Genomic DNA, 27,960 nt, shown 5'->3' on the forward strand with positions numbered 1-27,960 from the left:
CATACAGTCCACACTTCATATAAAGGTAATAAAAGCCACTGAGATATATTTAAATTTAGTCGGATTTGTGTAGCTGGAGTTTTTTTGGTCCTGCCTGGCCCATGGTCAGGAGAAATCTCTCTCATTAGGCAGTCCCGCAGCTGCTCAGACCCAGCCGAGTAAACACATAGAGACTTAGATTGCTTACAAATTGTATGGCCGCAGCAGGCTCTTTGTTATCTAGTTCTTATATCTTAAACTAACCCATTTCTATTAATCTATAATAAGTTGCCACATGGCTTGTGGCTTACCAGTACCTTACATCTTGCTTTTCATGGCAGAGGCTGGCAGCGTCTCTCTGCCTCAGCCTTCCTGTTCCCAGAATTCTCTTCTCTGCTTGTCCCACCTATACTTCCTGCCTTGCGACTGGCCATTTTATTTACACAGAGCAATATCCACAATGGATTTGTGGTGCAGAAAGTTGATGAAGTTGCTTTGTCTATAACAGAATGCAGGACAGAGCAGGAGATTAGAGAAAGAGGGAAGGGGACAGCTGTTTGGGAGGAAGAAGGACTGAGTGAGCATGGAGGGGATGCTCATGCTATTCCTCTGCTTGTGGAGGGACATAGGGGTCTCGGAGGGATGAGGAGATGAACAGTTGCTGCACCCAAGGACAGAGGCACCTCTATGGCAGACAGGGGTCTACTTTAAGTCAATGTATAGAATTAGATACTCTCTGTACCTGGGAAGACCTGTGATAGCTTAGAGGCTGAAATGTGAGCTATCCCCAAAGTTGACTGCATGAAATTCTACAGCCAGGAAGGCTGTTCTTTAGTAGCTATGTGTGTACCAAAACATCCATACAGCAACGGCCATGGCAGTATCATCTGTAATAATAGCAAACTGCAACCAAGCCAATTGTCTATGAACAAGGAAATGATAAAATATGCTATGTATAATACAGTGATGAATACTGTCTGATGTAAGTAGGTATATATGCTGAAGTAAGAACACGAAATGTGAAGGAGCAGAGATTGCTTCATCACACGACCTGAATGACTCTCCCAAACATGTTAGAGAAAAGAGACACATGGCAGCTTCCATTCATAGAAGTTGTTTTTAGACTGTAAGATGACAGCACTACCATCCTGAAAACTAGCCATCAAATCTAGCAGGAGAGGGGGTTGTGAAGGGCTAAGGTGACATTTTCATTAGTCAATGGTTATTTCTACCCCTGGATAGTGCTTGAACGAACAAGGTGTGCTTCGTGAAAATTCATAGGCTTATGTTCCTGCCTCTTCATCTGCTGTGAATCCTCCAAAACATTTCAAATGAACCAAACTCTTCTAAGTCCACAAAACTAGATTTAACTGCAATAAAAGCCATATTTTTTTTCTTCCACTAACAGAAGTTTTAGCGCCAAATAGTGTGTGTTGAAGGGGAGGGAAACAACTTCCCACACAGCCAGAGGTTTTTACTGAACGTCTGAGCAGAGTCCTTACAACTGACATGTATGACTCCAAATGTCCCTGTAGCTGGGTGTGAAAGGAAGTGCAGCTTGAGCAGATGAGCTCTGAAAGGCAGAGTGAGAGAAATGATTTATTACACATTTATTATGTGCCAGGGGGTGAGATGGCTTCTTTAATTAAAAGTCTCTGCTGACAAGCTTGAGGACCCGGGTTCAAGCCCAGGAACCCACATGGTAGAATCAAAGAAAGGGCCCCTCAGTTGTCCTCTGCCCTCCACAAGTATGCTATGGCATGTGCATATGTACACATGTGTGTGCGTGATTGTGTGTCAAGCAGTAAGACAGAAAATGAATATTTATTTTTGTCAGCTAGCTATCTGAGAAATTATGAAACCGAGACTCAGAAAGTTTCAACTTGAACCCAAATCTGACTGTGTCTTAACATTTTAAATGCCCCAGAAGCTGACATTGGGCAGGTGATGATCACATTCTTTTACAATTTAATCTCTTCCATGAGATGGAAAGGTTTGGATGATTTGCTCTGAATGTGGAACTAAGGAAGCAAGTGATTCCTTGTTCTAGGCAGGAAAAGCCAAGTCAGCGATCAAGCTGTTCTTTTTAGGGCTTAATTTTACACCAATTCCAGCTTCGGGGAGCAAACATCTCCATGGTGGCAGGATTCACAAACTTCCTGACCAGAAGAATCAGCACACAGAAACATTTTTATCAAATTCCCATTCCTGGATCCTCTGCAGTGTCCTGAGTCACAGCGTGGAGGGCAGGGTCCTGGGACACAGTTGCTATGGTGATCCCTCAACCTTGGTGTTCTCTTGTGCTCATGATCAATAACAGTTATGAAATAATCGACTCTGGGTTTCAGGAGACAGTATATAGGCTTCCCAGAGAAACAACTTACCTTGACTCAAAACCAAGTCATCTCTCTCTAAATGCTGTTCTGTGGGGACCTATACAGGACTAGAAATTTACCTTCAGGGAAAAAATCTGAAAATAATATCAGTGGAAGAACTAGAGAATCAGTATGCCATTTCAAATCTACTTTCAAATATGTCTTAAACACAGCCTTTCTCTTTAGATTAAGAAAGTAGCACAGCCCGACCAGTTTGTGTGCAATGTTCTGACACTCATCTCCAAATAACAAACCATAGTTTCAGTGCAGTTCAGATCCATATGCTTTCAAGGACTAAAAGTGGAGGAGCATCTCATTCCATATTTATAACTTAAATGACAGACTTGGGAAAGACAGAAAAGCAGATTCTGTCAATATTTTTCCAGAAAGTACTCAAGAACTTCTCCTTCATATCTGGTTAAGAAAAATAGTACCACAAAATTGAAAACAGATGATGTGACATTCATACCAAAGTTGTTGTTATCTAATATTTCAGTGGGGTTTGGAGTTAAGGGATAGGGATAATGTGATGCTTGAGAGGACAATGGAGGAGTTATAAAAGCAAACCTCACAAAATTACCACACTTTCCAAGTTTACAGTACCACAAAAGCACTATTTAGGGACTATACTGCCACACCAACTCCAGTGTCGTCCGTGTGACATGAACAATTATGTCAATAATAGCGGACGGGAGATACGTGTCCCACGAGACTAAGCTCCCTGGAGGTCCCTGGCAGAGTGCCCGTGTTATGCCTCCTTCTTGAAGGAGACGTGCTTCACGGATCATGCGCTTCTTGGGCTATGGGTTCTGTATAACTGCTTTTCTGATAATGTTCTAATTAATCTATAAAACACAGCCAAAATTAATAAATGCTTGGGTTGTGAACTATGGAGGAAAGGGGAAGCTGGACATGGACCTTATTTAGATATAGCAGAATGAGCTATTCCTTTAAGACCCCAAGCCACTAGATAATAGAAAGTATAATAGTTCAGGCACTTCTAGGGAATGAACACTCACCCACTAGGAATCCTTTAGGAATCCCAACTAAAGTGATTTATGGCAGAAAATGTTATCTCATAGGAGGCAGATGGTGGGCCCCTCTGTTGAGGAAGTTCAGCATGGGAAACTTAAGGACTACAACAGAACCCCTTCCCCTTACAGGAGTAAAAGTACAAGAGTCCATATTCCAGCAGGTAAAAAGGTTTTATATTAAAGAGTTATATGGTAAAGAACTGAAGAAAGACTTTGGGAGGATCTGTAGCATCCAAATTGGCTAAGTGGGTCATGAGAACCAGAAAAGTAGAAGTGCATAACAAACTAGAGAGCGGCTGAGATAAAGATGAAGAACACAGCCACAACCACAAAGAAGCCTTCACAAGTATAGGAACTGTACTAAGTTTAAAAAACACAGACTGCTCTTTGGGTCATAAAGTTCTTGTGGGTGAAGGGATATGTCTAGCACCGATTAATAATTGTGTGCTTGCTGTTTTTTAAAGATGATGTAATTGAATTACTGCCAAGCCCTTGTTGCTCCTTGTATGACTTGATAGTTTTCTTTTCTGTATATAAACTACTGATTTGCAGAAGTAAAATTGCAGCAGATTCAAACCACTTCTGAGTGTGTTGTCTGTCTGTCAGTCGCCGAATCCTTGCCTTCCTGACTGGGCCAGTCCGTGGCACTATACCATTGGGACATTTCTAGAAGTATGTAGTTAACACTCTGAGTCATAGCAAAAAGTGAATTCAAGTACATACAGAATAGCAATACATCGTATTAGAATAATAGCAACAGTAATAACAATCATAAAGCACAGGATGAGTGGACAACAGGTATGAGCACACTGTTTACTCATAAGTGGGTCCAGAGGTTCTTAATAAAGATGAAGTTTCAAAGATGCTCACAAGCCAGAGGGGAACAGCTTCAGGACAATGAAGAGTACGGTATGGGTAGGCACAAGTGTTGAGAGAAGGAATCTCTTGAGAAGAAAAACATTTGTTGGAGATGGCAACAGAGAAAAACAGCTTTTCCTGTGAGCTCAATTAGGGCAATGCCATACCCTCAAAGTCCACAGCTGTTCTGGCAGACGGGCATAAAGGTTACAAAGTTAAAACAGCCCATCACAGAGGCTGTTTTACAATGTCCACAGGTGGAGTGAAGGGGGCCTGGGCTTTGGGATAGCTCCTATGTGAGAGACAAAGGAAGCATGCTAGAAGTTTCCAAGCCTGCCATGTCCTTCCAAACACAGAAAGATGAAACCCCTCTGCAGCGGTTCATTCCTGCCACACGATGTTCTCACTGAACTCCAGTTCTTATGAAAGGTACAACCACCAAGTACCCTCTCCCACTGGAGGAGTCCACTGAATGTGTAATCAGGGGTCAGTTTGGGTGATCTTCCCCTTAACTCTGAGGAAAAGACTTCTTCCTCCACTTCAGTCTGGGGCTCTTGTCAAAGCACTGAGTCCAAGTTGAGCAGCCAGGAATGATTTGGTTTAGATCAGGGACTGCATGAGGATACTCAAATCGGCTAAATCAATTAAATCATAAGTGTAGTCATCTTTTTCTGGGTCAAAAAAAATAATACAAAGAGAATGACAGTTAACTGAAGTGGGCTTGTAAACACACTGCTAATATAATGAAGTAGCACAGATTGAGACCAAGCCAGTTCACACAGAACCCTTTGCTCAGCCTCGAGTCTTATAAGGAACACTGGTTCATGGTAAAATTCATTTACATATCATTAGAAAGAAAGTGTGCTTAAACACATGATTGCCCTGGTTTGAAAAATAAAATGCATTGTTCTCATTTGCAAATTTAGGTCACCTTTCACTGGGGAGGAGACATACCTTTAAAATAGCAATCATTTCTAAAGAACACACATATTTAATTCATATCCTCTAAGTAAGTTGGAGGCATTGAAGTCCTTCAAAAAGTGTTTAGGTAGAGTATATCTTGAAAATGTATAGGTAATGAATCTCTTACAAGACTTGGATTCAAACTGTGAATACAATGCCTTTGACATATAAACAAAACGTGATTTTTCTAAAGTGCCCCTGACTTCAATCATCTAAAGAACTTTTAAAAGGAAATGTAAGTCCAGTGGGGCTTTATGGCCCTCATATTTAATCTGCTAATAGCATCATTTCAAGAGAAAAAAATAGCAAAATACACAGTGCAAGTGCATTTAAATCCATTCAACACACTTAGACTGTAAAAATTAAAATATACTGTGTATTTTATTATGCACAACAGAGTCAAGGGCGTCAGCCAGCTGACCTGATAATCCAATAAACTGTGTAGAAGGCGTTTATGCCAAGAGCTCAGGGACAGCTGCACTGCGAGCTATTTAGCATCACAAACACACTTAGCAGAAGCTGCTCAAGGATGGCTGTCACTGGCGGCCAGCATCTAGAGCAAGAGCTGGCGGGTGCATAGGTTTTGGTTTAAAAGGGAGGCTTTTATGAGAGATTATAAATATTGATTTCACTGAAGGAGTCAGAGCGGTTTATAGGTGTTGTGTACATAATGCCAACCTTTCCATTTATATCATTGGCCCAGTCCTCAGTGGGATCTAAATGTCAAAGTTTTTCAGGGCAATTTTGAAAGACCCTTTGGGAACCAATTTGGAGATTATTTCTTTCTTCTAGAAGGACTTGTGCTTTTGAGAATGCAAATAACGATTTGTACAGAAGAGACCATTCTAATGTGTTTGCCGATTTTGATGGAGGCACCCTCTCATCCACGGGGAAGGCTGCTTCTCACTCAGGCCTCTGATGACTGTAAGTTGACAACCCACAAGACCGTGCACCAGAGGATGGAATATTTTCCACAAAAAAACCCAAAAAAACTAAAATACACCCCACGCCCAAACCAAAGAGGAAGAATGAATGTCAGTGCACTCATATTTACCCAGAAATATACCCACGTAGTTCAATGTTCTTATGAACAGTGTACTAGATTCGATGTGACACACAATGCATTTTCCTCCTGTCACGGCACTAAAGAACTATGCCTTGCTTGCTTCTGTAATTTGGTTATTTCTGACAGAAACAGTAAAGCTGGCACTATTTTCTAAACAATGAGAATCTCTGACAGTCTACATTTTTGTTAGATGAACTGTGAAAGTATGAATTCCACCAAACTCTATATGCAGCCCAAGATACACAGACATGTGCACACACACACACACACACACACACACACACATGCGCACATACATTCACACAGAGACACACATACACATGCATACACATACACACACACAATACACACACACACACACACACACACACACACACACACATACACACACACACGCCCATGCAAGCACACACGTGTAGAAGACTCCACTACAGGCCAGGGCAAACATATAATGATGTCAGCACAGATAACTTCCCACAAACGAAGCGACAGGGATCACTGGTCTTGCTTTAGAGACAGAATTATTCCTAGGAGAATTTCTTTTAAACACCTTACTTTGCCCAACTGGAGTTTCCTTGGTCATTCACAGACTTGTGAATGAATGAAAGAAAGAAATTGATCAATTAACATCATGTTAAGATGCAAAGTATGTGGATAAAATAGATCTATTGTATGTTTTTTGTGTGGGGCTGTAAAATAGAACAGCTGTCATAAAAACGTATTTGGAGGTTCCTCATAAACTGAAGTATAGAACATGATTCTGCAGTGCTATGGCTAGTCTTTACCACGACAAGCTGAAATTGGTAAGTTAAAGTGACGTCTGCACTTCCATGTGTATTGCAGCAATGTTCATGGTTGCCGAGTTACACCATCAGCCTAAGTGAACGGCAGTGACGAGAAAGGACGGAAAGAACATGTGCTACGCAGACAAAATGGTAGCTGTCTGGCCTTAAAAGGACAGAAATGTGGCCAATGGTGAAACTGCGGCTGGATCTTGAGAACACTGTGTTGAGTGGAATAAACTGGACACAGAACAACAGACCCTGGCTGTGCACGGTTGCTCACACCTATAATCCCAAGACTTGGAAGGATGAAGCAGGGGAATTGCATCAAGTTCAAGGCCAATCTGAGCTACACAGAGATTCCAGGGCAGCAAGGGCTGCAGAGTACGATCTTATTGTCTCAGACCCAAAATTTTAAAATATGCAAAGCAAAAAAGACACATAGTGCATGTTCTCACTTAGGTTTGGGTTGTAAAGCAATCAGACTCAACAGAGAGCGGAGTGATGGTTAATGGAGAGGGGAAGCTGGGGGAAGGGGCAGTGGTCACAGATTACCTGAGGACTCATATTCTTTAACTGAAATCTGCCACAGTATGGTTAATGCAGTTAATAAAAGCATAGTGCACATCTCAAAGCTGCTGAGAAAATTGCAAATGTTCTCACCACAAAAAGGTTGAAACGAGTGATGTCTATAATACAGATTTAATCACTTCACATTGTATTCATAAGATATAACATCATTTCATCCCATTAACATATACAACTATCAATTGTCAATTTGCAATAAAAATAAAGTTTAAGAATATAAGAAGTGGTCAGTTGGGGCTACTTTTTCACTTTGCACATGTGTGCCAGGTGCCTGAAATTTCTTTATAATAATAAATTCTGTTTCTGCTTATCAAAGTCTAGGATTCATTTCTGATCATCACAAAACCAAATGGCTACAACTGCCTTTTTGAATTCAGAACTTAGAAACATCCCCTGAAGACAGGCCTCCTTTGCTTAATTTTCACTTACCAGATTCATCTAAATCCTTCTTGGACTTGGATTTAATTTCTAGCTCAGGCTGCCTTTCAAGGTTATGAGTGTTGTGTTGTGAGCAAGCACGCATATTTCCTCTGGGTCATGACAGGCAGACTTCCTTCTCTTATGTTTCATAGACGTGTTTCTGTAGCCCTCCACACTGAGAGAGAGGCTGGACATGTGTGCTCGAGGAAGCACTGCCATTGCCATACAACTACCTCATTTATGAAATCAGAATATTAAAATCAATGGTTGAAGCTAGCTTTGAGAAAGGCTCAGCTCTCATTGGCTGTTTTGAAGATGATATGATGATAAATATGAGTGCTTAGTAGTTTGTCCTTTTTTCCCCCATTTTAAATATTTGGAGAATTCCCCAGAGATGGTCAAAGCATGTTCATGGAGAGTATTCACCTGACAGTTACCCCCCTGACTGTAAACTTCCTTTATTTCTCTATTTGTAAGGTTTTTTTCTGCTGTAGTTGTTCCTTCTTGTCTTTATTATTTCACTTTTCTCATCATTGAGCTTCTATACCTATGAGGTCTCATCACATCTTAATGCTATTTCATAATCCTTTGCTTTGTTTTCCTGAAAAGGCTTAAATCTTAAGAGAAGGTGTGACGGCCATTATTTCGAAATTAAGAAAGAAACAAGACACTCATATTAACTCTGCCTAATTTTACAACTTAGGTAATTCTTGGTTGATTGGTAACCTCTAGGAAGGAATCTGTCTTTTGTAAGTAAGACTGTGGGGAAATAACTCACTCATGATCTTAGTCTTGAAGTAATGTACGCTGCTTAAGTCTGAGCATTACTATACATCCTAACCAAACAAATTAGGAACTTCCAAATGTTATCTCCCTTCCATTAACAACTTACGTATTATCAAAATCAAAATGGGGTTAAGAGGAGAGGGGTTAACAACAGAGTTAGCTATAGAAGCCCATGGCACTATTCTGTTGAAAGGTTCCCATAGCCATGTGAGATACATTCCTCTACCCCTATGATAAAGACCTTTTAACTGGCTTTATCTTATGTGTCATCTATTAAATTGATTTTTTAAAATCATCCGTGCTAATCTACTAAACAGTATGCAGCTGTGGATGAACTCTGAGTTCTTCATTATTCTTATACTAAAGTTTAGACACTGGATGAAACAAGTTGAAATATGCTCTAGTCAAGTCTGACTGCTTAGTATGACAATTTTATTAGACAGCTATATGGAAAGGAATCCATCAGGATGTCACTTGTAAAAGTAGGTATGACTTCTGGGAAAACGTGTAGAAAAATAGTCAAAAGAGATTTGGAGAGTTGGAGAAGAATCGGCAAGATTGACAGCAATGAAAATTAGGATAAAGACTTAGGTAAAAGAAAACTAGAACATCATCTTTGGGTTGTTAAAGATTAGATTATAAATATATTATCTTAAATTAATTGATGGTCTCTCTATTTTATTACTTATGTTTAAACAATGTTAAGTATGTACATATTTTACATTACTAGATTATACTTCTATTTAAAAATCAATTAGATGTAATTTTGTAAATATAATTATTGCTAAGTGTACCAAGTTGGTTTCCTCATTATGAGAGACCAGAGCAAGCTTCTACTTCTTACTCTGCTATCTCAGTGTCTGCCCTTGGTCCTCTTTCAACCTTGTGAAGCTCTCTGTAAGAGAATAAGTTTATTTTCAACCAGAAATAATAACTCAGGCAGACTTGATCTTTTTTGTATGCTTGTTGATTCACGTTACCTGATTCTTGAGATCCAGTTTGGGACACGGTCGACCTCCACTGTAAGGTTTCTCTTTTAGCCATTTAGATCGAATTCTCACTCCAATCCCACAAGACGAACTGCAAGAGCCCCAGCTGGACCAGTCACTCAGCTTGCAGTCAAATGGGCAGGGGATGACACATTCTTCTTGAACATAACCTGAAAGGCAAAGCTTTCAGTGAATACAGGAGAGCATCAGATACACTAGTCAAATTCTCTGCTTCCACCCTTACAGACTGGATTGCTCATTACTGTTGCCATGGTTCTTTCAACACATTTCCATTTGTAAAGAGAGCAGAGTTTGAAGAGACAGATAAATACGGTTCCACCTGCATCCAGTTTGTGTCGTTCTCTTTACTTCATTCTGAATGGAAGGAAGAGCCTCAGAAGGATGGGGGAAGTTCAGTGCAAACAATGGAATCACTTCCCCTCAGTGAGCCTTGTGTTCTCTACCCTCCAATTCTTCGATTCTCCGTCTGGAGTAGGTAGCACATGCAAGTGAGTCTTTCCTTTGCCTGCAAGGTTTCACTAATAAAGACATTGATCTCTCTCCTAAGTGTTGCAACTTGAAGGTAGAAGAAAGCTAGCGAGAAGATCACAGCACCGTTGAAAGTAGAAAAACGGTGAACGGTTGCCTACTGAGAGGATATGCAGCACTGAAGAGCCATGGGCAGACTGGGGTGACGTGAGTCTCAGAACTTCCGGCTTTGTTTGGTTGTTCTTGCTCCTGTCTCTGGCAGTTCCTAGTACAGCTGAATTCTCACCAGCTCCTGGGCTACTCAGGCCCTCACCTGGCTTCCCCAGTGCCCACATGTCTGTCATAGGAGTTGCTCATCTCCTCCTTGAGGTTTTCTGAGAGCCTTACGTTCTGCATTCACAGTGTCACTAGACTCCAGCACCTGGATCTACATTCTTAGGAATTCACTGGCCTCTGCCTGTGACAGGACCACATTCTCAGCATTAGGTTTCAATGGCCACAGTGGGGGTAACTTATAGGCATAATTCATGTGTCAGTTCAGTAGACTGATGTAAGTTAGTCAGAATGGAGATGAGCCTGGATGTGCTTGACTCCCCAGATGCAAATTTCAAAGAATGACTGTTCTCTTTATGCAAATGGAAATTATAAGTCCCCATGAAGATGGACTCTGATGACATCCTAGGGGAGCTCAGAGGAAAAGCTTCCCCTGACCGAGCCTGTGATGAAAGTTCAGCCCTGGACCATGCTTTACTTCTCCATGAGACCCTTAAACAGAGAGCAGGGAAGCAGGGTCCAGTCTCCTAACCCATGGAAACAGTGGCTTAAGAAAGGCTGCCTTGAGTTACAGTCACTGTGGAATTTGGTATACGGTAGTCAACACCCAAGGGATGATCCAAGCTGAAAATTTACTATCACCTTCAATCATTCTGAAGATATGCCAGTAATCATCATCATTCTTATGTCAAAAATCATACATATTTCTGTTGAGCCACATGTCCTTTGAAGGTCCCTAGTTCACATCGGGCTCCTGGAATGGCCTGATACTTTTTTGACTTATCTCTTTCCCCAATTGCTCTCTTTTTGTATGTATCAATCATTCTGAGAATAAGGTACTTGTCTTTTTTTTTATAAAGAAAATTTTTTTATTTATTTTACATACCAATCAAAGATCACCCTCTTCCCTCCTCCCGCCCCTCCAACTTCCCCCTTCCACCCCCCCATTCCTACCTACAAGAAGTTAAGGCCTCCCATGGGGAGGTACATTTAATAAAGGCAAATCCAAGCCCCTCCATCTGCCTTAAGGCTGTGTGAGGTATCCCATCATAGGTAGTGGGCTCCAAAAACCTGCTCATGCACCAGGGATGGATTCTGATGCTACTGCCAGGGGCAGCCTTAAGCAGGTCAAGTTACATAACTGTCTTGCTATGCAGAAGGCCTAGTCCAGTCCCATGCAGCCTCCACAGCTGTTGATCCAAATTTCGTGAGTTCCCACTAGTTTGGTTTGGTCGTCACTGCAGGTTTCCCCATCATAATCCTGATGCACTTGCTCATAGAATCCCTTTTCTCTCTCTTTGACTGATTTCTGGAGCTCTGCCTGGTGTTTGACTGTGGATCTCTGCATCTGCTTCCATCAGTTACTGGAGAAAAGCTCTATGGTGACAGTTAGGGTACTTTTCAAAATATGAAATGTCAACATTGCTCATCTCTTTAAAGTCTAATGGTTTTCCAGTAGCTTCTTTAAGGAAAGACTAACTTACGTCACAAAGGCAAAACAAAATAAGCTTTCTTATGAAGGTTCAAAGCAAAGGTCGGTGGCCTTGTTCTATGGAACAGTTCCATTTGACCAAGGTGCCCCGTGGACCAGGTCAGCCTTAATCACAAAAGGTGGAGCCCAGGAAGATGCAGCTTTTACAGACTCCAGGGTGACTCTAACGCAGTGTCAGGCTGAGAACCACCTCTAGCTTGCTATTTCTTCTCTCCTTCCACCTCCTGTATCTTGAATTCTACCTTCACAAAGCCTTCCATCTCTAATACTAGGCACACTTTTTCTGATACAAAATAAGTTTTTTCCTAACAAGCTAGCATCCTTAGTGCTGACTTTAGCCTCTCCATTATCGCCGATCATTTTTTTTTTCCAGAGTCTTTCTGCCATGCCAGAGAAGAAGCATTCAGACTTTGGTCAGTCCCACTGTCTTCATTCTCTGTGCTTAAAACAGGACTACCATCAGAGTGAGGAAAGTGCTGGACTTTAGTACTGAGGACCCTTCATCATGTACTCTGTCTTAGTCTAGTACTCCAACAGCCTGGGAATTCTGAGTTTTCTTCTCATTCACTGTCTTAGTTAGGGTTTACTATTGCAGCGAAGAGACACCATGACAGAGCATCTCTAATTAAGAAAACATTTAATTGAGGGGTTTGCTTACAGTTTCAGAGGTGCAGTCAGTTATTGTCATGGTAGCACGCAGGCAGAGGTAGTGCTGGAGCTGAGAGGGCAATAGGAAATCAACTGAGTATCACACTGAGGGAAGCTTGAGAAAAAGCGACCTCAAAGCCAGTGACACACTTTGTCTAACAAGGCCACTCCTCCTAATAGTGTTACTCCCTTTTGGTGGGGCATTTTCTTCCAAACTGCCACATTCCACTCCCTGGCTCCCAAAGGCTTATAGCTATATATATAATTTATATATATAATTTATATATATATAATTTATATATATAATTTATATATATATATATATAATGCAAAAAATTCATTCAATCTAACTTCAAAAGTCCCCATAGTCTATCACAGTCTCAACAATGTTTAAAAGTCCAAAGTCTCCTGAGACAAATGGCAATCTTATCACTGTAATCATCTGTAAAAATCAAAATCAAAAAGCAGCTCACATACTTCCAACATATAATGGCACAGGATATACATTACCATTCGAAAACACAGGGAAGGGAGCAAAATGAGGAAATGCTGGACCAAAGAAAGACTGAAAACCAGCTGGGCTGACTCCAAACTCTGCATACTAATTACATACCAATCAAAGATCACCCTCTTCCCTCCTCCCGCCCCTCCAGCCTCCCCCTCCCAACCCCCCTCCCATTCCCTCTTATAAGAAGGTAAGGCCTCCCATGGGGAGGTACATTTAGTAAAGGCAAGTCCAAGCCCCTCCCCCTGCCTCAAGGCTGTGTAAGGTGTCCCATCATTGGTAGTGGGCTCCAAAAAGCCTGCTCGTGTACCAGGGAGAGATTCTGATGTCTGATGTCAAAACGCTCTCCACATCTCCAACTCTACTTGGCTTTGTTGACTGCATACTTCTTTCTCTTGGGCTGGTCCCACTCCCTGTTAGCAGGTATCCCATGATTCTGGGATCTCTAACATCTTGGGTTCTCCAGTACAATCCAGGATGCAACTTCATAGCTTCACACAATGGCCTCTCTACTAGGCCACCATTCAGAGACACCCATGACACATGTCTAGCCTCAGTGACTGTCCTTAGGCCTGGAGGCAACTTCTATAACCTATTTCTTCTATCCTTAACTGTAAAGCCAGAACCACATGGCTGAAGCTGTTAAATTTTGCTGCTTACTGGGACTGGACCATGGCCTCCTTATTTAATTGTATCTTCACCAGCTTTCTGTTTTCTTTTACTGCCTAAGCTTGGCTGTCCTTGAACTTGTTCTTTAGACCAGGCTGGCCTCAAATTCAGAGATCTCTCTGCCTCTGCCTTCCCAGTGCTAGGGATTAAAGGCATGCACCACCACACCTGTCTCTGAACTTTTCCTTTCCACAAGGAAACTTAGCTGGGTGAGATCTTGCCCTGAGGTCATCACTCCCTTTATTCCATTTCTAAATCTGTTTATCTCCTTGAACATAGGAATTAGCTCCATTCTACTTCCTGGTGCTCCTTTTCTCCTCAAAATGTACTTTTAAAAATTTACCTTGCTCAGCTTGCTACTTTCTATTATAAATCTTCATCAGATTTACTGCTAATATCCATACAGCAGAGTCTATACTAGACTGTTTTGAGATTTCTTCTGCCTCAGGCCGACTCTTAGGACAAGGCAAAAGGCAGTTACTTTTTTCATCAAAATATCACAAGAATGATCTCTAGGCAAAATTCTTCTCTGAAACCTCTTGAGTGAGCCTTCAGCAGTTCAAATAACCCTTAGCACCTCAGTCTTCCATGCTTCTACTAGTTTGGCCCATTAAGCAGTACTTAAAGCATTCCACTGCTTTCATAACCCAAAGTTCCAAAGTCCAAATTCCTCCAAACGAAAAGCATGGTCAGGCCTATCACAATAATACCCCAATCCCTGGTACCAACCTCTGTCTTAGTTAGGGTTTACTACTGCTGTGAAGAGACACCATGACCATGGCAACTCTAATAAAGAAAACATTTAATTGAGGGGGCTTGCCTATAGTTCAGAGATTCAGTCCATCATGGCGGGGAGCATGGTGGCATGCAGGCAGAGGTGGTGCTGGAGCTCAGACTTCTACATCTTGCAGGCAACAGGAAGTCAACTGATTGTCATATTGAGGGAAACTTGAGAAAAAGAGACCTTTAAGCCTGCCCCCACAGTGACATACTTTGTCCCACAATGCCACATCTCCTAATAGTGCCATTCCCTTTGGGGACCACTTTCTTTCAAGTCACCACATTCACAACAGACCTTTCAAACCTTCTCCATTTGCTTTTCACTTAAGGAATTACTTCTCCCATCCTGGAAACAACAGAAAGATGCCTTCAATTTCCTATGATATCATCTATCCACAATCTCAACCTTTCACTTCTTTCTTCATATTCAAATGGAAAGGCATTCACTTTACTATAGAAAGCACATTCTTCAAACCCCACCTGAACCTGATTTCTCCAGGTCTTTGGGCTCTTCAAATACCTCCTTCTCTTGGATCTTTCTTCCTCTCCTCTCTCTCCACATAACCTCCTTTTTTCCTTCATTTCTCTCTCTCTCTCTCTCTCTCTCTCTCTCTCTCTCTCTCTCTCTCTCTCTCTCCCCACCTCCCTCTTTCCCTCTCCTTCTGTCTTCCTGTCTTTGTCTTTCTCTCATTATTTTTCTCCTTCTCTCTCATTTTATTCATATGATTGTAATTACCTTACAATATTATTAGAATGGCTTGAAGGTATTTGTACAATACTTATCAATAAATGCACATATCACTTTTCCTGATGACAGAAAAATTCCTCTGGAGTTGGAATAAAAAAGCTTTCATTAAGAATGTGAAAGAGAGGTCCCCAGAAATCCACAAAGATACCTCCACTGTAGACTACTGGCAATGGTCGAAAGAGTGCCTGAGCTGATCTGCTCTGGTGATCGGATGGCTGAACACCCTGGCAGTCATGATAGAACTCTCATCCAGTGTCTGATGGAAGCAGATACAGAGATCCACAGTCAAGCCCCAGGTGGAGCTCCAGGAGCCCAATCGGTGAGAGAGAGGAGGGATTGTATGAGCGAGAGATATTGAGACCATGATTGGAAAAAGCATAGGGACAAATAGCCAAACTAGTGGAAATGCATGAACTGTGAACCAATAGCTGAGGAGCCCCCATGGAACTGGACTGGGCCCTCTGGTTAAGTGGGAGACTCGATTAGCTTGAACTGTTTGGGAGGCCCCCAGGCAGTGGGGCCGGGACCTGTCCTTGGTGCATGGGCTGACTTTTCCGAGCCTGGGGCTTATGCTGAGACACTTTGTTCAACTTTGGTGTAGGGAGGAGGGGAATGGACCTGCCTTGGCTGAGTCTGCCGGCTGGGCTGACTCCCCAGGGGAGACCTTGCCTTGGAGGAGGTGGGAGTCGGGGGTAGGTTGGGTGGGAGGGGTGAGGGGTGGAAGGAGGGAGGACGGGGGAATCCGTGGCTGATATGTGAAATTAAGTTAATTATAAATTAAAAAAAGAATGTAAAAAAATTTTTGCTGTTTACTATCCTTAATTGTGTAGTTATTTCTAATAAGTTTTTATAGTCAACCAGATATTAGCAACATAGTCAAAGTTACACCAAGTGTTAAAGAGGTGCCACATACACTATATATAATTTTACATAAAAAGCAAGTCACAAAATAACTTCATTGGCCACCAAGCAAAAAGAATAGGATAGGAAATTAGCATTTATTCTCAAGGCATATAGACTTCAAATATGCAAATATGGATGTCCAGACTATTTCACATAAGCATTAAATATTTGAGTATGTATGTAGGTCCTATTTTAAAGCACATTTTCAACTAGACATCCTTATAATTGAGTGAGACTTTAAATTATCTTCATCTGGGCTGCACAATGAAGGACTTTAATCAGCCAGCCTCTAGCAGTAGTTTTTGTACTCTTCACATGATAAGAGATAAACCCAGAGGATCCTCGTGAAAGTCAAAGTTATAAATTCGATGAACATAAAATAATTTTGAAATCCAGCAAGACTAAGCAATAGCGACATTTATTTTTTAAGAAAATTTCCATGCCAGAGTATATCCCAAGGGGAAGTCCATAGTGAAAACAATCAATAACTGCATATTCTTATGTCTGACTCATAATTTAAAAGATTAGTTTCATCCTCACACTTAATGCATACAGATTTTTGGCAATCAAGTATGATGAGATATAACTATCACAATGGCAACCTATATGAGAATTCTAATAGCTAACAGTTGCAACCACACAAATGTTTTCAAAACTAATTTTCATAGAATATATGACAGAATAGCTGTTTCCTTCTAGATAATACCTCACTGGCAACATTTGTATTTCTAAAGCCAATTTCTGTGAAAGAAAATTTACCAAAACTGTGTTTTCTACCATAAGTCATAATCAGAACACGTTACTTGGACCACTGACTGGCCTAGGGAAAGCTTGTAGCTAGCTCTATTTCACTAATCTGCCCAAATACAAAATTTGATGTGAAGTAATCAGCACAGAATTATCTGTGCACCGTGCAATCAATTTTTAAACAACATACATGGCACATATAACAAGTGAGCTAAGCAGCTTATGATGGATGAGGATATGTATGGATGAGGATCCTTTATCACCATCTCCACACGTGATGATATTAGAGGTAATTGTTCAATGACATACTAGAGACACAGAATCGAATGGCTAGACCTTTGCCACCAATCCCCAAACCTCCTCACTAATGTGCATTAGGACAAACAGTTCTAAATATGAGGGTCTCTTTAAGGCACCCACTTCCCAGACTTTTGCCTTGTGCGCTTCGCTTCCTTCCCTAACACGTTTTCTCCCATTAAAGATCTTGTTTCGGAGGATGTGAAAGAGGAAAACATTGATGACATGAAGGTTAATACAACAACCCAGATCCATTCATTCACGTGTTCTCACTCTGTAAAGCAGCAGCGACAAACATCGGATTAGGCAGTTCATGTTTTGTATTCACCGTCTCTGTGCTCAAAGTATCAAAATAGGAAATGGAAAATGTTCTCAAAATGCTAAATAATGTAAGATCTGGGACGATCACAAGTTGAAAATCATATCATACTCCCATTTCCCTGTTTTAAAGATTTGCTGCTTTAATTTCACATTTTAATACTTCTAGGTTTGTTATTTTATTTACTCAGTAAAAATGTACCATGCGAAAACCACACTGGACTCTTTAAGGAATATTTTCATCAGAACTGGGAAAAATTGTTATAGATATGTTTACTATTCATCTAGAAAGACAACTAAAAAGAAGTTAGAGCAATATTTCCGTTGTCTTCCGTTGGCGCTAAGCGTTTTAGAAGAGCAGGTACGGTAGATGCAGAAGCACTGCTCAGACCCAGCATGGATACACTGTGCTCTGTAGAGCTTCTGCTTTCACTGTGGAATGCTGTATGAAGAGGAGCTGTCTGATCTCAAAGACTGTTCCAGCACGCTTGGGTCCCTAAGATGCTAGACAGGGCATGATTGGAATTGTCCAAATAATTGACAATCTCCTCTTTTGAAAAATTTAAAGTATTAAAATATATTTTGAAAATACTGTCATTTAACAGGAAAGCATTTTTACTCAGTTATGTAAGCATCAATGATATTGCAACATGCAAATATTTTCTGAATAGAACTCCACTAACTCAGAAAACAATAACAATAATTAGTAAGTAGGTTTGTGCCAAATTTAAAAACTTTCTGCATAGCAAAAGATACATGGGATGAATAGACAGACTTAAAAATAGGATGGCTTTTTAACAGCTATTTGCTTAACAGAGGATTTATATAAAATAGTATGCAGAAATTTAAAAATTCAACACCAAAGGATGAATAATATAATCAATTATTTGCCACATGACTGAACAGAGTTCTTGAACTAATTACACATGACCTACAATTACTTAAAAATATCTTTAGAATTTTTGACATTGTGGAACTGCAAATCTAATATCTAGAGATTCTACGTCATCCCAGTCAGAATCAATAAAAAAGAAATGCTAGTGAAGAATGCGTTTGTACTGTTGTGGGAATGTAAAAGTCCAGGCAACCTGGACATCACAGCAGGATGGCAATCCTTCAAATTAAACCACACACAAGACTAAAGTAAGATTCACTCACACCACTCCTAGGCATATACCCAAAGGAATAAAAAGCCAGCCTAAAAACACCTGCATGTCCGTGTTTATGGCAGCACTATTTCCAAGGACCAAGATAGGGAAGCAGTCTAAGTGATCCCCCAAGAGACAAACAGACAAAGTGTGCTGTATACACATGGAATACCATTTACCCAAGAAGAAAGAGTGCATGTCACTCCCAGGTAAATGGAAGAGCTGGAAACCATAACATAAAATACACCAGACTCAGAAAAGTAAGGACCTTGCCTGTTCTCTTTCAAGAAATGTAGAGAAAACAAATGGATCAGAATATACATACAAATAAACAATGGAAAAATAGAAAGGAACTCTTAAAGAAAAGGAAAGACCTTCCAGGGAAGACAAGGGTAGGGAGGGTGGATGATACCAAAGTAAATTATAAAAATATGGAGATTCATAATGAATTGCATCATTTTGTGCAATTAATGCATGTTAATAAAAATGAAAATAATGTACTTCAAATACTAAAGTAACTAATTGCATTCTGAATCTATTATGATATCTGAAACATTGCTATATTTTTTCTTTTTCTTTTCTTTTAACTTTCTTTTTATTTATATTTTGTGTCTTTCACATCATGCATCTTGATCCCATTCGTTTCCAGTCCCTGTGTATCCACCCTCTGCCTTTGCAGCCCCCCCTAATAAAATTTAAGAGGAAAAAAAAAAAAGAAAAAAAATCTCATCATGGAATCTATACTGTAATACAGTGAGTCACATAGTAAACCCTTTTATCCATATATCTTTACGTAAGTAAAGATATGGCCTCTGGTTTCTGCTAAGCTATGGATGTTGGGCCCTCACTGGAACTCTTCTTAGCTATCCTGCTGTTGCCCTGTGTTGGGGAAACCTGCAGCTTTGGGTCTGGGTCTGAAGGACTGATTCCTTCATGTGCTCCAGCAGATCACAGATGGGGTGGATATTGGGATGGGCCAACTCATAACCCTGGTTCTGGGCTTGGGTAGTGGTAGGGTTGGTCAGTGCGCTAACAGCTAGCATTCCCTTGTCCTCACCACCAGGGTGAGCTCTCCTGCATTGCTTTGGCAAGTTCACCCTTTGCAGTGATGAAGGAAGGGCAGGGACAGTCCTCCTGCTTCATGTCCTCAGAGTAGGATCTTCCATACCTACACCTTCAGAGCCAGCTCTACTGTGTTGCCCACGCATGGCGTAGGGGCCACTATCCCAAGTCCTGCAGCAGATGAGGGGCAAGCCTAGCTCTCCAGCTCTCCTACCTACCTCAGGTATTTATTGGGAAGTGGGGAGCGCAGACATCTGTCTCCTGCCCATGCTGTCATATGACAGGTGAGTAATGGGGACAGCTCTTCCATGCTCTCAATGTCAGGGATGGCTCACCCAGGCCTCTGCCAATGGGGTTGGCTCTATTGTGCTTCCCTGTGCAAGGTTCAGGACCTGCTCTCCTGAGTGTTGCAGCTGGTGGTGGGAAGGGGCAGCTCTCCTGCCTTTCTGATCTCAAGGCCAGCTCTCCCATCTGCCTCAGACTTGATGGGGGGAGCATCTCTCCCTGCCCATGCCACCACATGACAGATGAGTTATGGGGACCATGCTCCCATGCTCACAACTTTGGAAATACTGCTATTTTAAAAAGCCCCACAAAGTTCAAATAATATACTGACCAGTGTTCTACTAGATTCCATAAGACTCAAATATTGCAAAGCATCCTTATTAAATACTTTGCATCTACCAGAAAATCATTTATATGAGAATCATTTTCTTTAATTAAAAATGTAATTCAATTTATGAGTGTACTTTAGGTGCAGATTAATTACTTGCAGATGTTTAGACCAAGAGCTTTCTGTTAAAGATTTAAACTCCCATCAGGAGTAGAAAAGAACCCAGGGCCCAGACTTGACTGAAATTTCCAACTAACCATCAGGAAGAGCAAGAGGTAGTGGAGGCCAGCTGTGAGACGATGTTATCCACACATGACATGGTGGTTGAGCACGTGAACTCACAGAGGCTGTGGTCACCCACACAAGACTGGCAGAAGATCAAGCCTGTCAACAAGCTAACATAAATGGGGGAAGAACATGTGAGACCCTCTCCTTAGTTCAGGTGCTCTTTGCAATTGGTAGCGGTTAAGGGAGAGAGTGTCATTTTCCTTCATGGATGTGGCTTGGGGTAGGTTGTACTACTCACCGAATAGCCCTATACTCATGCATGGACTGGTGACTCCAACTGGACTCTGTGGGTTAGAAATAGGCCATGAAACAAAGAGGGGAAGTGGTGGTGAGGTTCTGGAAAGAGTTGGAGGGGAGAGAGTAGGAGGTGGATTTGATAAAATACATTCGTGTATGAAATTCACAAACAATAAAGTAAAAACAAAGACAAATGACTTTTAAAAGTGAATAATAAATTTGTAAAGGTCCTACAGTTCCCGAATGTTCCCTTTAGTGCTATAGTGGTAAGGTGTGAAATTATGCTACTATTGAGGTTAATTACTATCAGAAGCAACAATTCTTAGAAATGAAGAAAAATTGGTTATATTTTCGGAAACTTAGACCATATGATACAAATTCTGTGATGATTTGAGGCAACATGAATAGATGCCAGCTTTAATTTCCTACTTTTCATGTGAAAAATACTTCGTGTGGTAGACACAGGGCTTTGACTTAATTTCTGGGTCTGGTTAATGTGCTATAACTAAATGTCTTGGGTGTCAATTTAATATAACACCATAAGGAACTGATCTTTTAAATTGAATCATCCAGGCAATTTAATCAAGACAGTATCGCCAGTTGTTCATATAGACAGAGTTTCGACAGTAACTCCCTGTGCCAATTTCCTCCAGGCAGAGAAAAGAGACATTTTTTTTTTTTCTTAGAAGATATTGAGGATATTAGGGAGAAAATGGAACACTAGACACAGAGTAATCAGAACGGTTAGGACTGTACATATACCCACAGTTTCTCTCATTACTGCAAATAAGTGCTGTTAAAATTAAAGTGACTGAATGGCTAGGCACCTAATAAACTCGGCCCCAGCAGCACGGAACGGCCCACAGTTTGTTGACAAGGCAATATTCCCGAGTGATTCTTGGAACTGTGGCTGCGGCCTGTGTCCTCTCGCCCTCTCATCACACCTCACTGCTTGAGAGAAGCTGCACGGGGGGCTACACTCGGTGCCCTAAACTTCCTGTTTCCTTTGCAATCTCTACAAGCTGACCTCCGAGCACATCTGGTATTCATCAGGCTCTTCCTCATCTATCTCGGGTTCTAATCCAGCATACAGCCTAATATCCTACTTCCTGCCCCTAAAGCTGGGTTTGACCTTACTATTACCTGCTTCAGCCAGTTAAATGTGAACAGAAGGGAAGCAAGCTTCAGGGCTGGAGCACAACTGACCATTGGTTTCCCATTACCACAGGGACCAGCGATGCACCAGATAGCATCTGCTTATTCTTCCTGGGGGCCAGGAGCAAAGGTGATTGGAACAGAGGTCCAAGACCACTCAGATAGACAAGGACAGCAAGTGACCTGTGACTCTTGGCCACTGGGCACTGAGATTAGGAACTTGTTTCTTTTGTTCACTGAATGTACCTTATTTAGACCTCAAGAGCTAGCCTTGGCACAGAAGGGTGGTGTTTAGCCAGTAAGAAGAGTACGTGGAACAAATGCCTGAAGTATTTTGGGAATCGAGGCTACATCCTCAGAAAACAAGACTGTGCTGTGTCAGCTGTTAGCACAATCTGAACAGCAGCACCCACACCAGGGAAAGTGACTTTGCAGAAGTTGAGTCTATATATATGTTTCAGGAGCATTCATAATTTATTATTTTAAAAAAAAGAACCAGCAATATGGATAATATATCAGGTCTAACCTTATGTGATCTGAGATAAAATATTAAACCTTAATATTTGAGCTCCCTTGTGATAAGACAAAAATATAACAATATTTCCCCTTTGTAACTCCCTATAATACTGTAAGGTCAAAAATATAATAAGTAGAACATTGTGGAAAAAAGATTACCCTACACTATAAATGACATAGTAATATCTTACTACTACTTAAATCTATATGGTAAAGTAAAACTATTCTTTCTTTATCATGTTTTTGGTAGTAATGATTGATAGAGAATATAATTCTCCAAAGATATTTTAGCACAGAGATTATGGGATAATAATTTTCAAATTTGGATGTCATTTCTCATTGCAGATCATTTCCATGTAAATGAAATCTGGGATAACATTGACACATGAGGGATGCTACCTCGGGTCAGTAAATCAGTTGTAGTTTGATGCCATCTCACTCTTTCCAGATCAGCTACCAGCCAAGGTCAAGCATTCATTATCTCCCAGTTGGACTGCTATCACATTCTCTTTACTGGACTTCAGGTCTCAAATTTCCTTCTTTTAATGCAGTTGTTGTCTGACCCGCTGCCATACTAATATCCATAAAGCAAAAATTTAAACATGCCAGAGTTTCCTTTAAAATAAATAGCTTTTACAACATGGCAGAATTTTGATGACTAGATGGGATGGGAGAGAACACACTTTAAGTAAGGAATGTGGAAATCAGCCCTGCATGTCCACTAGTCAACATAGAAGTATTTAGAAGAAGAATTTCAGTTTGATCACATGCTTACATTTGTCTAAATCAGTGAGGGGCCACTCTGGGAAGTCATAGTACAAGGCTTAGAAAGATGATTAAGAATGTTCACATTAGTTTAGGTATGTATACACATATACACTCATATACACATACACACATGAACACATACACACATAAACACATGCATATACACATATTCATATACACATTAAGTGCATATATACAACATATACATGCATACATACACCTGTGTACCATGTACACACATAAATAAGCAGATATATGTACACACACACACACACGCACACACACACACACAAATTAGGTACCAGGCTGTTGGATTAAAGTATGTGAGTGATGATAAAATATTGCTCATAATATTCCTTACCTATCTGTGACATGTACACATAGCTAATATTCACTCTATTGGAAAGAGGGCTTTACGATGGCCATGGATGTGGTCTTACGGAGCACTTGACTCCCAGCTCGAAGGCAGCTATGATGATATAACCTCATGCCAGGGACTCAGCTGTAACTGATCACAGAAAGGAACTTCTTTTCTTTCTCTCTTTATTTCTTTGTCCCTTAGATGCACTGTGACCTGAGTCTAGTTGCTATATTTGGCCAACACCATGAACTCATTTATTGGCTTCCTGCTTGGTTATTTGCTTCTTTCTTTACATATTCATATATTGATTTTGAGGCCCTGGATTTATAATTCAATGATTCCATATGAAAATAAAGATTTCTGATTTCCCTTGGAAATGTGAGTAACTGAGGACACAGGGATATTTTGTCTAGTATGGTCAACATCAGTCAGAGATGACTTGTGCAGGGCTTGTGTAAATGATGACTTTTTTTCTCTCAAAAAAAATCAAAAACTTATTAGCCACATGAAAAGGCACATAAAAGTGAGGCTTTATCTGAGTGGGCAAAGTGGAAGACACAGAGACCTACCAGTCCAGCTGATTGCCATAGATCACAGGAAGAAACTCAGGAGGAGATCAGCTGGGCACCTCATCTAGTCTGATATCCCTAGGAGGAGTTAGGCTATGCCTTTTTGGAACTAAGTATATTGTCTATGAAGATTATTTAACAGTGTTTTTTATTTTTTTCAAAAGACAAAATTTTAAGTTTGGCCTGATGTCACAACCCTATAATTTTAGCTACATAGTAGGCTGAGGCAGGTGGATTATTGAGTTCATGGCCTGCCTAGGCTACAGAGTGATTTTAAGACCAGCTTGAGAAACTGAGTAAGACAACTTGCTATCTCAAACATAGAACTAAAAATAAATTATGAAAGTAGGTTTATCTGAAAGTGATTTGACAGAGGATCCCACAAGTACAATTTGAATTGACTTCTGCTGCTTCAGGCCCTGCACACTAAATGGGATACCAACATCAAATGGAATTCCTAGAGCTGGTTAACAGGAGGTGTCTCAGATCCCAAGGATAGCATGGGTATACAGAACATACTCATCCAAAAACCATAGCCCAGTTCACAACCTGGAAAGGCATCAAGAAATGGACTTCCAAGATGAGATTCCATTCAAAAAGTATTTTTTCTACACTATTAGGTCATCCTGATTCATGAACAATGAAAGAAGTTATTATAAATTCTGCATTGTGGGTTACATGATGAAGAAAATTCACCTCCAAAAGCTTGCTTTTGCTGAAGAATTGTGTCTTTCACTGAGGTAATGCAGAAATCAATGTACTGGAATGAATTTGCAGTACATTAACTTCTTGCAAGTTACTGTAAAAACCTTTGAACTCTTGCCAAGGTGCACAATTAAGTACAACTTCTGTTCTTGATTTATATTCATCAGTAACAGTGAATTTGTTTCACTTACCAATAAATTTGTTTCCTAATGGATTATACATTATCTGCAGATTTACATTTTAGGCTTCTCTTGTCTTCACTTGACAGATATCCTATGCTTTTACTTGGTGATATTTAATGATGCATCTCTTACAGGAATAAAAAAAAAGCTCAGCTATTTAAATTTATTTACCTAAAATTTATTTAACTTATTCTCCAAGAAAATGTAGACAGTTATCAATCTCCTGGTCACACTAATATTAGTGCCAGGGGATGACAGAGAACCCCAGATCGCACACAAAGAGTGTTTTAAACTTAGAAATGGATGAAGAGCAGCCAGCAACTATTTTCTGAAGAAATAAAACGGGAAGCACCAGCAAATGAGAGTTTATCCATTTTCCAGGACTTTCAGGCTAGCAGAGGCTGAGCCACACAAAAGCAGCGAAGCCTGTTGCTGTCTAGCTGGGCCACAACGCCTTGTGGTTTTATTCCAGTGCACCTCAGAAACCTGCTGCCAATCTGTTTCCTTACAGCACTGTGCTCCCTCTGAAGTTTATAGGAGGGAGCCCTCCCTTGTTTTTGCAGGTTTCGTGGCTCCTGCTGGTTCCTCACTGTGGCCAGCAGACCTCCAAGGCCAGCTATGCTTACCTTCACTTATTTGCCTCCCTTTTTTAAAAGTTAAATTCTTTTTCATTATATTATTATATTTTTTATATTTTTAAATTTTATATTATATTTTTAAATTTTATTAATTACATTTTTTTCATTTATTTTACATCCTGACAGCAGTTTCCCCTCCATCCTCTCCTCTTTTTTCCTCCCCCATCCCACCCTCCTGCCTCTCTAGCTCCCCCTGCCTTCCACCTCAGAGACAGGCTTCCCATGGGTATCAACAAAGCATGGCACATCAAGTTGAGGCAGGATCAAGCTCCTCCCCCTGCCTAAAGGCTGGGTGACACAACCCAGCATGGGGAATGGGTTCCCCAAAGCAGCTCAAGTGCCAGGAACAGGTCCTGATCCTACTGCTAGAAACCCTATAAACAGACCAAGCTACACAATTGTCACATGGAGAGGGTGCCTGAACTGGCCATCTCCTGTAATCAGATTGGTAACTACCCTAATTGTCATCACAGAGCCTTCATCTAGTAACCGATGGAAGCAGATGCAGAGACCCACAGCCAAGCACTGGGCTGAGCTCTGGGAGTCCTATTGAAGAGAGGGAAGAGGGATTGAGGAGTTAGGGGGTCAAGGTCATGACAGAGGAACCCACAGAGACAGCTGATGGGCTCGTGGGAGATCATGGACTCTGGATCAACAGCTAGGGAGCCTGCATGGGACCAACCTAGGCCCTGTGCATGTGGGCAAGAGTTGTGTAGCCATCCAGGTCTTCATGTCTCAAACCCCTTTCCCTTCTTCCCTTCTGCAATAAGAACAGCAGTCAGTCTAACCTAGAACGACTCATTTCTTACCTCAGGACATTTGCAAAGGCTGCAGTTATAAATAACATCATATGCATATATTAAATCTGAGAACTTAAACATGAGTGATATATTTCTAGGGCTACTGAAGACTGTGCTGAGGAACATACACCTGGGGACCCAGACTTTAGCATCTATTTGACCTAGCATGTATCTACTTTTACATGAATTGTCCTCACCTTCTAAGTTTTGATTTTATTATCTACAATGGTTTGGTAAAGTGTGGTCTGTAGGTAGAAATCTGGCCTCTGTGTCCAAAGGTACAGTTTTTTTTTTTTTTTTTTTTGAGATGGGGCCACCAGCGTTTGTTCAAGCGCTTGTCTTTGTTGGCTCTCATACTCTAACAGCAGAAGTGACAGTTGTGGCAGAGATGGTTTGGCTTACAAAGTTGTACATATTCCCTGCCTTGACCTTTATAAACACTTGCAGCTTCTCATTGTGAAGTGGGAATAAGAGTAGGTATAACCTGTGATGAAGGGCAAATGGAACCGCACAGTAAGACATCAATAAGGATGCTTGGCCTGCCTTCCTTCCTTTCTTTCTTTCTTTCTTTCTTTCTTTCTTTCTTTCTTTCTTTCTTTCTTTCTTTCTTTCTCTTTTACATTTCTGCTGCAGTTTCCCCTCCATCCTTCTCTCCTCTCAGTTCTTCTCCCCCACCCCTACTGGGTCCCCACCTGAATCTACTCCTCCTCTGTTTCTGTCTAGGAAAGGGCAGACATCCCATGGAGATCAACAAAACATGGCATATCAAGTTGTGATAAGACTAAGCACATCCCCTTGTATTAAGGCTGAGCAAGGCAACTCTGTAGGAGGAAAGGGTCCCAAAAGCCAGCAAAAGAGTCAGAGATAGCCCCTGCTCTCACTGTTAGGAGTCCCACAAGTGGACCTAGCTACACACCTGTAACATATAGTCAGAGAGTCTAGGTAAGTCCCATGCAGGGTTCCTGGTTGTCAGTTCAGTCTCTGTGACTCATTATGAACCCAAGTTAGTTGATTCTGTGTGTTTTCTTGTGATGCCTTTGGCTGTTTCTAACAGAGGCACAGTGCCATGGTAAATAACGAATGGCTGAAGAACTACAAAATCAGTCTGGATGCTAGGTGCTGGTGGCATTACATTATGACTGTAACTTAATTCCTCCACGTTTTAATTTTATCATCCAGAAACTAGAGATGATTATTCCACTTACTTCA

General features: G+C 40.9%; 1 protein-coding gene across 1 annotated transcript in view; it reads right to left on the bottom strand.

Annotated features, from left to right (window-relative positions):
* Thsd7b (thrombospondin type 1 domain containing 7B) overlaps window positions 1-27,960 on the bottom strand; it is a 697,290-nt gene that overhangs the window by 188,092 nt on the left and 481,238 nt on the right. The window contains exon 14 of the mRNA XM_059280451.1: window positions 9,832-10,010. Within this exon, the coding sequence (XP_059136434.1) occupies window positions 9,832-10,010 (179 nt within the window). The remainder of the gene's footprint in view (window positions 1-9,831; window positions 10,011-27,960) is intronic.

This window comes from Peromyscus eremicus, chromosome 15 (genome assembly GCF_949786415.1).
Source record: "Peromyscus eremicus chromosome 15, PerEre_H2_v1, whole genome shotgun sequence".
NCBI lineage: Eukaryota > Metazoa > Chordata > Mammalia > Rodentia > Cricetidae > Peromyscus > Peromyscus eremicus.